At 36.2% G+C, this 13,089-nt stretch overlaps 1 protein-coding gene across 1 annotated transcript; it reads right to left on the bottom strand.

Moving 5' to 3' along the window:
- Positions 1–839: 839 nt before the first annotated feature.
- On the bottom strand, positions 840–1,784 carry LOC116468287 (olfactory receptor 10R2-like). The gene has a single exon (XM_032151903.2). It carries the CDS (start codon positions 1,779–1,781, stop codon positions 840–842), a length of 942 nt encoding a protein of 313 aa, XP_032007794.1. The 5' UTR covers positions 1,782–1,784.
- Positions 1,785–13,089: the final 11,305 nt, after the last annotated feature.

Raw genomic sequence — 13,089 nt, forward strand, 5'->3', positions numbered from 1 at the left:
CTTTAGCCCAAGATGGGACAGAATGGTTGAATATTGTTTTCCATTCCATTATGAAGCATAACTTCTATGTTACATAGCATAACTTCTACACTACATCAGAAGTGGTTCAAAGGAGAAGTCAGAAAAGCCATTCCAAAATACCTGTTTTGAAAAACTTGAAAGAAATAAAATCCTCTCAGTCATGCAAAGCTTGTTTGATATGAGCTCTACATTGTATATGGTTTCACATTTCGCACTGCTTTTACACTTTCTTTTATACTATTTATAAGATACAAATAAAACCCCCATGAAGTAGAACAGGGAAATTACATTATTCCTACCTTCCATATATTAGAATTTAGATTCAGAGAAGAGTCAAAGCTTCAGTCATGACCTAACCAGTGTCCAGTTTTAAATCATCTAATTACCTGTATGGTACAGTTTTCCCTGCCATATCATACCACTAGATCTAAGCCACCTTCAGGCCCGGACGCCTCATTTTAAGCTGGACATAACCTTAAACAGAGTACAATCAGGGATTTTGGTCAAGCAAGACAAATATAGGGCAAAAAATGATGGCTGCTAAGACCTTTTCGAGGACTTTAAATCCAGAGGAAGAAGAGAAAGAGGAGGAGAGTTATGTTTTATTGCCAGATATTTTGTAATCTATCTTAATTACAATGACTCCAGGAAGAAAATATTGCTATCTCTGCTTTGCCTAGAACACGTAGGCCCCAAATGTCAAACAATTAATCCAAGGCCTCACAGTTAGTTAGATAAATAGACTAGATAATCTCATGATTTAAATAATCGTGACACAATTGGTCTAACGGTGTCCATACTGTTAGAAAGTATTCTGATTATAGAGTCTTAAGAGAAAACCCAGACTTTCCAATCAGTTTCCGAATAGCCATCTGCACATCGTAGTTCCTGAGGCTGTATACCATGGGGTTCAAGAGTGGGGTGATGATGGTATAGGTCACTGTCACCAGCCTATCTTTGCCCAATGTATATTTGGCTGAGGGTCGCAAGTAGACAAAGGAAGCACAACCATAATGGACAATGACTACAATGAGATGGGAAGCACAGGTGGAGAAGGCTTTTTGTTTGCCTTCAGCTGATGGGATCTTTAGGATGGTGTGGACAATGAAGCCATAAGAAATGCAGATAAATATCAAGGGCACAACAAGCACCAAGACCCCAAAGATGAAGATGACCAGTTCATTGATGTAGCTGTCAGCACAGGCGAGACGGATAACTGGTGAAATATCACAAAAGTAGTGGTTGACCTTGTTGGAGCCACAGAAAGGGAGGCTAAAGACCAAAGTTGTTCCCACCAGAGATATTAGGAAGCCACTAATAATACAAGTTGCTACCAGTTGTCCACATACTCTCCAGCTCATGAGAACAGCATATTGCAAAGGCTGACAGATGGCAGCATAACGATCATAACCCATCACTCCCAGAAGCAGACAGTTAGTGACAGCAAAACCAAGGAAGAAGAACATCTGGGTGGCACAACTCACAAAGGAGAGTGTCCTGAATACAGAGAATAAGTTGATAAGCATCTTGGGCAGAATAACAATTGTGTAGAAGATTTCAGAGATAGAAAGAATACCTAGAAAGAAGTACATGGGTGTGTGGAGGCTGTGATCCAAATGAATGACTGAGATGATGATGATGTTTCCACTCAAGATAATCAAATAGAGGCAGAGAAAGACGGCAAAGAGGACAAGCTGCAATTCCCCAAGGCTGGAGAAGCCCAGCAGTAAGAACTCAGTGACAGAGGAAGAATTGGCCATGAAGAGTTGATCCCACGGAATAAAGTCAATATGATCAGGTCCAGTGATCTTTGGAACTTAAAATTCAGGGAGACTTACCCTCATAAAGTAGCTATGCCAGTCTTGTTTGAATGAGAAACAACAAGCATGGGGGAGAAAAAAGAATTGTAAATTTAACCAGAAGTTCTTCTAAATTGATATGCATTCAAACTGCTATTTTTCTGCTGTTGATTTTAGCAGTGAATCTGGGGACATATGTACACATGAAGTGTACAGTCGTTTGCTCAAATAAAGCCTATCTATTAGGCCCCCTACTTGGAGACTTTCTTGCTCCTTCCTGCCCAGGACAAGAATCATCCCTTTGTGCAGTGTATCCAGACTGTATATGCTATTATCCATTAGTCACTCAGAAGCCGTCCAGTTATTAGATCAACTGTCATGGTATCACCAAACTTGTGCTCAAGTAACCTTTATTTGCCTTAATAATGGCTCCAAAGCTCAAGAGTAGTGATGCTGAGATAATGTTATTGTTGATCTATTTTATTATTAGTTATTGTTAATATCCTACTATGCCTAATTTATAAATTAAGCTTTATTGTGGGCATGTATTATAGAAAAAATCATAGTATATTTAGAGTTCAGTACTATTCAATTTCAGACATCCATTGGAGTCTTGGAATATATTCCCTGCAGATTAGAGAGGATTCTTGTAATCTGATGTTATAAAATCCCTTATCTATATTAATTATTATTTTCAACAGTCACACTTTTATCCTGATTACTGGTACATATGTCAATAAGTGATAGCATGAATAAGCAATAGCACCAATGTCTGACAATTCACATTTCTACCCCTGTTTTTATTACCTTCTCCATCTAGAGAAACATCCATTGATCTTTGTGTTACTTGAGCACAGTTCCCTTTTACAACCAATTATATAACCAATTTTTATGCATTCATTTGTTACAAATAAATTGGTTTTGAACTATTGCTATTGTTTTAGGACTAGCTTTATGATTACTCTACAAACTCTTACAGAATTATAGGCCTGATTTCTCCTTACAGAAAAGACATAGCTAGAATCTTTAGTTTTGCTTCAGCATTCACTTGTTGCCCATTGTTTTATGTCCTAGCCTTGACGTACCCGACTCGGAGGCCCAAAAGGCTGTCATTCCAAGGAGCTGTCTCTAAATTTCTGAATAAGTGGGCTCAGCTATCTTCCTTAAGGCCTCCAACATATTTATCATTGCTAGTACTGAATTATATACATTTTAATCAAAACATTCTTATTCTGTGCTACCTCTTGCCTAAATGTGTTCTTTTATCTAGATTCTGTATCTCAATAAATAGTTTCAAAATACTCTTAAGCCATCTAAGCTGTAAATTTCTAAGATATGTTTAAACTCACCATTTTTCTAATCCTCCACATTCAATCCATTTTTCTTCACTTTTGGAATTCATTCTTATTTTTTGCAAGCAATTATCCCTTCCCTGGACTATAGTGTTATAAGTGAACTGCCCAGATTCTCTCTTCCACTCTGAGTAATCCTTCATAATAGCAGCAGAATTGTCTTTATATAGAACAAATTCTATCATATTACCACAACAACTGACTCTCAGTTACCTATAAAATATTCTAGGTCTTTCACACTTTTCCCAGTTTCACCTTTTCACTCATAACTGCCATTATAGATTCCTTCATATGTACTTTAGCAGTGAGAATTTTTACACAAGCAAGTCATTTTTCATACTACTTTCTATATCCGGAAATAGTCTCTGCTTATACTTATTGTTTTTCTGCTTCTAATTTTGTGATCTCCTTTTACTTTTCATTTAAAATGACTTTACTCATAGAATCCTTCCTACAGCTTCCTAATCATGCTGCACCATTTTTTCTGGATTTCCTGAGTAATCACTAGAATCTTACTTGCTTTGCCACAAACTACTATTATAAGATTCTCTTTGACTCTACAAATTATAACTTACCGGATAACAGAAACTGCATCTCGAACACATACAATGATGCCCAACATAAACTAAGTGCTTCAAAACCTGTTAAAAGAATAAATGACCAATGATATCACTTTATTCTCTAAATCATTTCAAAACTCTCAAGTAGATGATATTTGATTCCAGGGATTTTCAAAACTTGTTACCTTAATATCAACCTAGCCTGTAATATTAACACTCTGCTTCAACATTTTAGGATGAAGAATCTCTCTGACATTATTCTCTGAATGCAGAGCAAAAAAGTCCCGTAAAAAATGTTGCTATCTTATTTATCATTTCTGATGATCAAGATGATCAAATAGTTTCCTCCATTATCTCACTAGCTAAACTTTTTATTTTAATTTTAGAAACACTTGATTTGGGGGCTTGAAGTCCTTTACAGACAACTAAATTGCTATCAATATTTGCTGTTTTGCTTAGGCAAATGTTTAATAAAATTTTGAAATGGGACTAGAACCAAGAGTTTTATTTTCTATCTCTATATATCTTTGAATGGGCTTATCTTTAAACTTTATAAATAAAGAATATACACCATGCATTTGACCAAAACAGAGTCCTCACTAACATTCTTCCTGAGACATCATCTATGCCTTTCAACTTTCCATATATCCTTTCTTGGAGTGTTTTCTCACTTATAGGCTCATTGCCAGTGTTAATAGTGACAAACTAAGCAAATAAAGTTAGTGCACCCGAATGAAAAGTAAGGTCACATTACTCAGTATTTACTCTATAACTCCTACCCCATCAACCATCTGTTCTTTCAAACTCATCCTTGGAACCCATGTGGAACTAATAGTGAAAAATAAAATTTACTATAGAAATCTTTGACTTTACTTAACTCAGTCTAGGATACTGCTTAAAATAACTAGTAAATAGGAGATAGTGACATGAGTTTGGAAGGCAAGGCATTACAGGTTGAAAGAAAAGCTTAGAAAAATGAGAAAGAGAAAAAAAGAAAAGAAAAATGGAGTAACTAGATCACCTTCTTAACAAGTAGAAATTGTGAATTGATATTTTCACATTATGCTGCTTAGTAACTCTTTATCATCTACAGGTAAAGTCAGAATTCCTTAAGCTGAATCATAGGACATCTGATTCTCTGTCCCACACACATTTACAATCTAATCCTCTAAGTTTTCATCACACAGGAATTGTACTGAAATACAATTTCCTTTATATGCCCTTGTGTCTCAAGATTCCACTGGAAGAGAGAGAAAGAGAGAGACAGAGAGACAGAGAGAGAGAGAGATCTCAGCCTCCAATATCATTTCCACTTCATGTATGGCCCACTCATTCCTCACATTTTTAGAGTCATCAATTATTGAACTTTCTCCAATATGTCTAGGGAGGGTATGCTGTTCCCTTCTTAGTAATCTAAAGCTTGTCTAGTATGTCTTCATCAAAATACTCAACACGTTATATCTAATTTTTTTTCCTATTGGTCTCTCCAATAGATTTAAGAGCCTCAATGATAAATGCCTCATCTTATTCCCTTTGGATTCTCAACTTTATCCAATATTTAAATAAATGAGATATGAATACTTGATGAATAAATAAATGTCTATTAATGAATTAATAATAATTCCAATTAGTTTATTTTGTAGTAACTTGGTTTCCTTAAGAGGCACTACCATGTGCCTCTTAAGTGAGAAACACTTCTGTCTTCCTCATACATTCTATGTTTACTGTAAATTTTTTATTCTTCTTTTCTAAGACTAATACTACCCCCACCCTATGAAATAATCAAGACAGCCTGGGTCTCTGCCTTTGTCTTGGCCTTGGTGTCAATTTTTATCCTTATTTTTTTCACTATTCAGCTTTTCTTTCTGTCATTTGGTCACCATTTCTATTTTTCATTACTAATAACTAGGGCTAAACAGATCATTAGCTCATGGAAAAACTCAACAATTTTTAAATTTGACATACAGATAAATGACTGTCACTGGTCTTCTTAATAAAAAAATCAAGGTCTCTAAATAAAAATTAAAATTTTACATTTCTTCAAATCAGAATTTTAGTGCCTTGTAACCTGCCAGTTAATTCATTCTCAGGCACTTCCTAGAAACTTCTGTAAAGGGTTTCTAAGTGAAATTTGCCAAAATTGCCTTCCCTGTCATGATGCCTCAGGGTTCTTCTTCATCTTTCAGCAACTCCCAAGACCAAAATAAGAAAATAGCATTACTCCACAGAAAAATGTTACCTGTGCCCTGTCTCCATGGGTACTTTAGGTAGTGCCTCAATGGGTGTCATCAATGGCCTTTCCTTTTTACATCAGCCATGGTCTCAATGCTTTGGTTGGTAAGTGAGCTCGCCATCTCCACAGGGAGCTAATTACCACATTGTGCCCAATACTTGTCCATAATTTTCCTAATTAGCATGTGGAACCATGATAATACACTATGAGAATTCATTGGCCAAAGAAAAAGCCCTGTTATTCATGGGGATTAGTTGACTTCCTCTTAGAAATTCTCTAAGGAGTCAGAGATGTGGAGATTCTCCAGGCATCATGTGTTAAAATATACATCAATGAAACTATCACCTTTGAATTTCCCTACATAGTGGCTCTAGAGTTTCATTCTGAAGTTGAAGAAAAGTATTCTTTTTTATGCTGCTACACATTCCTATTTCTGAAAGCTAAAAGAGAGGAAGATATAAAGAATAGAGGACAATATTAGAATGGCAGAATCTTTCAGATACATTAGAAACAGGTTTGCTTCTGGAATATAATGTGAATTTGGTAAATATTTCCTCAGTATACGAATACAGTTTGGGTTATAGAGAAAAGTGTGACAGTGCCTTCATGTAGGTTTTCACAAAGCCCATCAGCTTTCTCCCCATTTCAGCTCACATATTGATTCTTTCTGACAGTGAGTCCATCCACTTGGGCTGGAAATGGGTCAAATGCTAGACACGCATGGACGTCTCTCTGCGGTGCTCACGTGAACTGCTCTTGTATAAGTCATGTCCTGCATGTTCTCACTTATAAGTCAGAGCTGAACAATGAGAATACATGGACACGGGGAGGGGAATAACACATACTGGGGCCTATGGTTGGCGGGCGGGGGAAGGGAGAGCATCAGGATAAATAGCTAATGCAGCAGGGCTTAATACCTAGGTGATGAGTTGATAGGTGCAGCACACCACCATGACACACGTTTACCTATGTAACAAACCTGCACATCCTGCACATGGATCCCAGAACTTTAAATTAAATTAATTTTTTTTTTTTTAAGATGCTGCAGGGATGAGAAAACAAGAGAAACACCCAAGTGATTAACCCAGACAGGAACTTTTGGTGGCTTCCTCCTTCCCCTGAATCCAGATAGGAAGAGTGACTACTTTGACCAATAAATTATAATAAATGTAAGACTGTATCCATTTATTAACCCTAGTCTCTAAACTCTTGTAGCTGCTACTTATGGAGTGTTGAATCATCCACTTTTGTAACCTAGTAACCATGTTTTGAGGAAGCCCAAGCAGCCCTTGGAGAATCTATATGGTAAAAAACCAAGGCTCCTGGCCAATAGCCCCAGCTGAGCAAACGGCCAATAGCCCCAGCTGAGCAAACATCCAATAGCTAACACGAATAAAACAGGCATATAAGTGAGCAATCTTGAAAGTAAATCCTTCAGCCCCAGTTGAATCATCCAACCTGATGGCACAAAGAACAGACTCCAGCTGTCCCCACTGAGCCCTGCCAAAATTGCAGACTTGTGTGCAAAATAATTACAGCTCATTTAAGCAACTAAAGTTGTGGATAGTTGATTATGCAGCAGTAAATAATGACAACAGAATTTGGTATCTAAAGGCAGGGTGCTGTTATACTCAACATTTAAAAATTTGTCATTAATTTTGCAATTGGTGGTATAAATAATCCATAAGGGCTTAAGGAGTCTCTTACTAAAAGGTGAAAGGATCATGAGGCAATTCTTGGTAAGGCTTTGAAGCACAGAGAGAAAAATATTTGAAGGACAGAGAGGAAACTGTTATCATAGTTAGGTAAAACATGGATACTTATTATCCATTGCTGGAAAGTTTGGCAGCAGGGCCACATGCTACAGCCTGGAAAATAGACTATTTAGTAATCTCGTTATCTTCCTGGGTAAATTTCTAGGAAGATTATAGAAAATTCCAACCAATGACAAAATATGAAAAGAGAGTAGAAAGCAGAATACAAGAGGAAGGGAAGAGTACAGAAAAGGGAAGGATAGGTGGAGAATTGCTAAAGGATACAAAATTACAGCTGGATAAAGGAATAAGTTACAGTGTTGTATACCACTGTAGGATGACTATAGTTAATGATAATATATAGATTCAAATTGCCAGAAGGAGGGTGTTGAACATTCCCAGCACGAAGAAATGATAAATGTTTGAGATGATGATATGCTAATTACCTTGATCTGATCCTTATAACATTTGTATCAAAATATTATTATGCACCTAAGGAATATGCACAATTACTATTTGTCAATTAAAAAGTACATAATTTTTTAAAGTGTCTTAAGTTTCTGAGAATTTAGAGGAAACAGAAAGAAACAAAACTTGTTGGGTTTGCAAATAAAGATGTTTCTCACGCACAATCTCTCTCAACAAAGACTCTCAAGGTACAAAATGGCTTCAAGGAAGAAATCAAATCCAAGGTGCTATCAGGAAACAAATGCCCCAGGGTAAACCTCTTAAGAATGTAGCTGTAATACCTTTTGTTAGAACTCAGAAATATTTTAGGCTATACCCAACAAGATTTATAAATATCCTAAGGGCCTGAATCCTTAAAGTTAAGCAATAAGTCTTTTTAAGAATCTTAAGGGAATTGCCATACAGCAGTTATTAATACTACTACCTCACAAGTGACCCATAATAAAGAAATGAATATGGATGTGACTTTTATCTAATGGAATTAATTTATAAACTGAAACATAAGAAACTCACCAAGTTTTAAAAAGGCATTCTATCAACATGTGCTAAAGACTACAGAGCAAACAGAAATGAATAGAACTTTGGACCCTCAACTTCTTCCATGGAGGTATCAGACTGAGAAAAGACATGTCTGCAAATTGTAGCTATGTCTTGTGGATAAAAAAGGGTGATCAGAAAGTGGGGAAGCAGCATCACAGGTTAGATCTAAGAGTCATAGAATTCATTCCCAGAAAATAGGACTGACAACATGTGTCCAGATGAATTTCAGAATTTCTGTGGACCAATGACTGCGATATGTCTAATTTCCTCCTTTTTCATGAGGGAATGTCCATTGCTGTTCCTATGCTCATCACATCATTGTCTTTTTGCGTGTCAGGAGTAGACAACCTGCTGGTATTACGCCTTAAAAGACTAGGAGCTTCCTCTGTTTCTTGGAGCATTTAGTCTTTGAAACCAGTCATGATGTTGTGAGAAAGTTTATAGAACCCAATGGAAAGGGCCACATGGAGAGAAACTGACTCTCACAACCTATATCCCTGACTCAGCTCCATCACAAATCAGCATCATTTTGCCAGCCGTGTAAATGAGCCAAATAGAAGTGGGTCCCTCAATTCTAGTTGAGCAGCTCAGTTGACATTGTATGGAGTTGAGACAAGCCAATCTTACAAGCCCTCTCTCATTTAAGAGATTAATGAGCAAAATAAATTATCATTGTTATTTTTTAATTACTGCTATGGGGGACATAAATATTGCTATACTTTCATGTGTAGTTTCAGATGTTTTACTTAGCTAGACCAAGCAGTCATTTATTCAATTAAAGTTAAGAGACATGTATTAGTTATCTCCTGAATGTCAAGGATATAGAAGACATTTAGGAGGATTTAATGTATCGGTATAATAAATTACTTTCCTTCACATTGTTGATTGTCCATTAGAGAGAATAAGATATGTACATAGTCAGCTCAATATGTCAGAGCTCAGTAAGAAGTATACAATGTAAAGCTTACATTGCTATGGTGTTTTGAAGAATGGAAATCAGGCAATACTTCATGAAATACGTGAAAATAAAAAAAAAATCTTTGAGGGTAGACATTGGGCAAATAAGGAGATAATCTTTTCAAATAAGACATTTTTTGATTCTTAGGCCAGCACAGGACCATTCTCCATAGGATCCCACTTTATAAGCTGCAAGTAAAAGAATGTGGTGCACAGAATGGCAAATTTAGATTTATCTTCTACTGCCTTTTTAATTAATGATGGCTACAGTATGGTGATGGCAAACAAGGCCATTTTGTCACTGCAAATTATTTTTCTGTAGAAGTATTATTCTACGGTTTATTATTATAATACCTTTTAAACATAATTTTAACTCTTCCTTGTTTCTACTAATAAAAAAAGGAATTCATGAGACCTATATGCCAGGATGGTAGGAAAGTAGAGCCATATAGTAAGATAGAAAAAAATGTTTTGAATCACACTTATGTCAGCATGCTGCAGAAAATATTTTATACATTAGTGTTGGACACAAAAATCAGCTACTTTTTATGAAAGTTGATCAAGATGTTAAGTGGAGTTTATTTCTGAAACTTCCTGCTTACTTGTCATTTCTTTTCAAAGTATAGAATTTAGTTTTCCTAACTTATACATATTCTGTATTTAAAAACCTCAAATGTTAGACCGCACAGTAGCTTCTCCTAAATTTTTAATGAATGTGACATAAAATAGCAATACTCCAGTTAATTAAATATGCTATCTTGACCAGGATACCTTCTCTGCTTACCTTGTGGTAAATTTTTCTGAAATTTGATATTAAAAAGGAAATTAAATCCATTAATGGATCTAGAAGATAGCAGCAGGGGTGTCTATTAGTCTATCCTGCTGTTAGAATAAAATTATAAAACATGTAAACTCTGTGACATGATGATATAAATAATCTTTCAATCAGGTAAAAAAAAAGTTACAACAAACAGTTAAAAGTAAAAAGAACAGGTAAAATGATGAAAGCAAATTTAAATGGATTATATGACTTTGGCCATGAACAAGAACTCCCATGAATTGGATTTAGGGATGGACTTTGTATACTATGTAAACTCCTTAGATTGTAAGCAAGTTTTTTTTTTTCCCTCTATATGTGCATGAGGAGAGTTTCATGTATTAGATACATAACAGATTCTCAAAAAACCATGTGCTGCAAAATGTGATCTAAAGTGATTAAGGTAATTATTTATGGCTATACCACTCATCAGGCCAACTACTTGACTCTGTATACAGATAGTAACTTTATGAACTAAATGTTTACCAATAAACACCATCATAACACCTTAAACTATAGGAAAAACATGCAGCAATATCATAAAAGGCAGTTTTTCTTAGTTTCAGTTGAGGCACAAAAGCTGAGAGAATAAAATGTGGGAACTACTCTTAAAAAATAAAAATTTTGAGAAAAAAGGGGAAGAAATATCATCTTTGGAGGAAGCTCTTGACTTTCTTAATGTTTTACCTCTCCCCAAGAGTAGAAAACTGCTTCAAGAGATTGATATATATCTGCTGGAGATAAAGGAACATAGTGGATTGGTATCTGAGCTCACCTGAGAAATCTGAATGTAGAAATCTGAATGTAGAAATCTGCCGTCACTGGCCTGAAATATCAGTACCAGAGAAAGATGTCTGCACTTCAACTGACTATGGGTAGAAAGGATTGTCAAAATTTTCTTTTGGATCACATATTGACCATTTAGGAGAAATTGTCATTGTGGAATCACTTAAAAATAACATTTTGTCCAATAAGATCTTTAGAAAACATGGGACCCAGATAAATGTTGAAACCTCAGAATTAAGAGGAAAATTTACAAGCTGTCAGCTAGAGGCAGATTCAACCATATCACAGGAAATGTGGTAGAAGTTCCGAGTAAGGAATTATTTCAGCAGCCATGAAAGCTCCCTGCATAAGAAAGACTCAGTGTGCAACATCTGAAAGCACTATTGCCAGACCATGACAGTGGCAATCAAGCAGGACGTTCCCTCCACCTATCCCTCCCTCCCCCGTGTAATGCTTGACAGGTCAGTCACTGAAATAAGTAGAGAGAAAAGTATTTGCTGAAAGAGCTAATATATAAGTCAACCTTCATTGGTACCAATGAAGGCTTCCCAATTCAAAAATCAACACCCAGAAAAGGCAGAAATTTTAGCTTTAAATTAAGTTTAAATTTTCAGTTATCACAGTGGACTAGGCATTTAAATTTGAGGAGCTCCCTGAGATTCCATATGAGAAAATGAAAAACATTAGCCTATGGATTAAATTTATTTATTTATTTATTTATTTTTTATTTTTTTTTATTATACTTTAGGTTTTAGGGTACATGTGCACAATGTGCAGGTTTGTTACATATGTATCCATGTGCCATGTTGATTTCCTGCACCCATTAGCTCGTCATTTAGCATTAGGTATATCTCCTAATGCTGTCCCCGCCCCCCCCACCCCCCACCCCACAACAGTACCCAGAATATGATGTTCCCCTTCCTGTGTCCATGAGTTCTCATTGTTCAATTCCCACCTATGAGTGAGAACATGCGGTGTTTGGTTTTTTGTCCTTGCGATAGTTTACTGAGAATGATGTTTTCCAGTTTCATCCATGTCCCTACAAAGGACACGAACTCATCATTTTTTATGGCTGCATAGTATTCCATGGTGTATATGTGCCACATTTTCTTAATCCAGTCTATTGTTGTTGGACATTTGGGTTGGTTCCAAGTCTTCGCTATTGTGAATAGTGCCACAATAAACATACGTGTGCATGTGTCTTTATAGCAGCATGATTTATACTCCTTTGGGTATATACCCAGTAATGGGATGGCTGGGTCAAAAGGTATTTCTAGTTCTAGATCCCTGAGGAATCGCCACACTGACTTCCACAATGGTTGAACTAGTTTACAGTCCCACCAACAGTGTAAAAGTGTTCCTATTTCTCCACATCCTCTCCAGCACCTGTTGTTTCCTGATTTTTTAATGATGGCCATTCTAACTGGTGTGAGATGGTATCTCACTGTGGTTTTGATTTGCATTTCTCTGATGGCCAGTGATGATGAGCATTTCTTCATGTGTTTTCTGGCTGCATAAATGTCTTCTTTTGAGAAGTGTCTGTTCATGTCCTTTGCCCACTTTTTGATGGGGTTGTTTGTTTTTTTCTTGTAAATTTGTTTGAGTTCATTGTAGATTCTGGATATTAGCCCTTTGTCAGATGAGTAGGTTGCAAAAATTTTCTCCCATTCTGTAGGTTGCCTGTTCACTCTGATGGTAGTTTCTTTTGCTGTGCAGAGGCTCTTTAATGAGATCCCATTTGTCAATTTTGGCTTTTGTTGCCATTGCTTTTGGTGTTTTAGACATGAAGTCCTTGCCCACGC

Source organism: Hylobates moloch, unplaced genomic scaffold, assembly GCF_009828535.3.
Source record: "Hylobates moloch isolate HMO894 unplaced genomic scaffold, HMol_V3 SCAFFOLD_5, whole genome shotgun sequence".
Classification (NCBI taxonomy): domain Eukaryota; kingdom Metazoa; phylum Chordata; class Mammalia; order Primates; family Hylobatidae; genus Hylobates; species Hylobates moloch.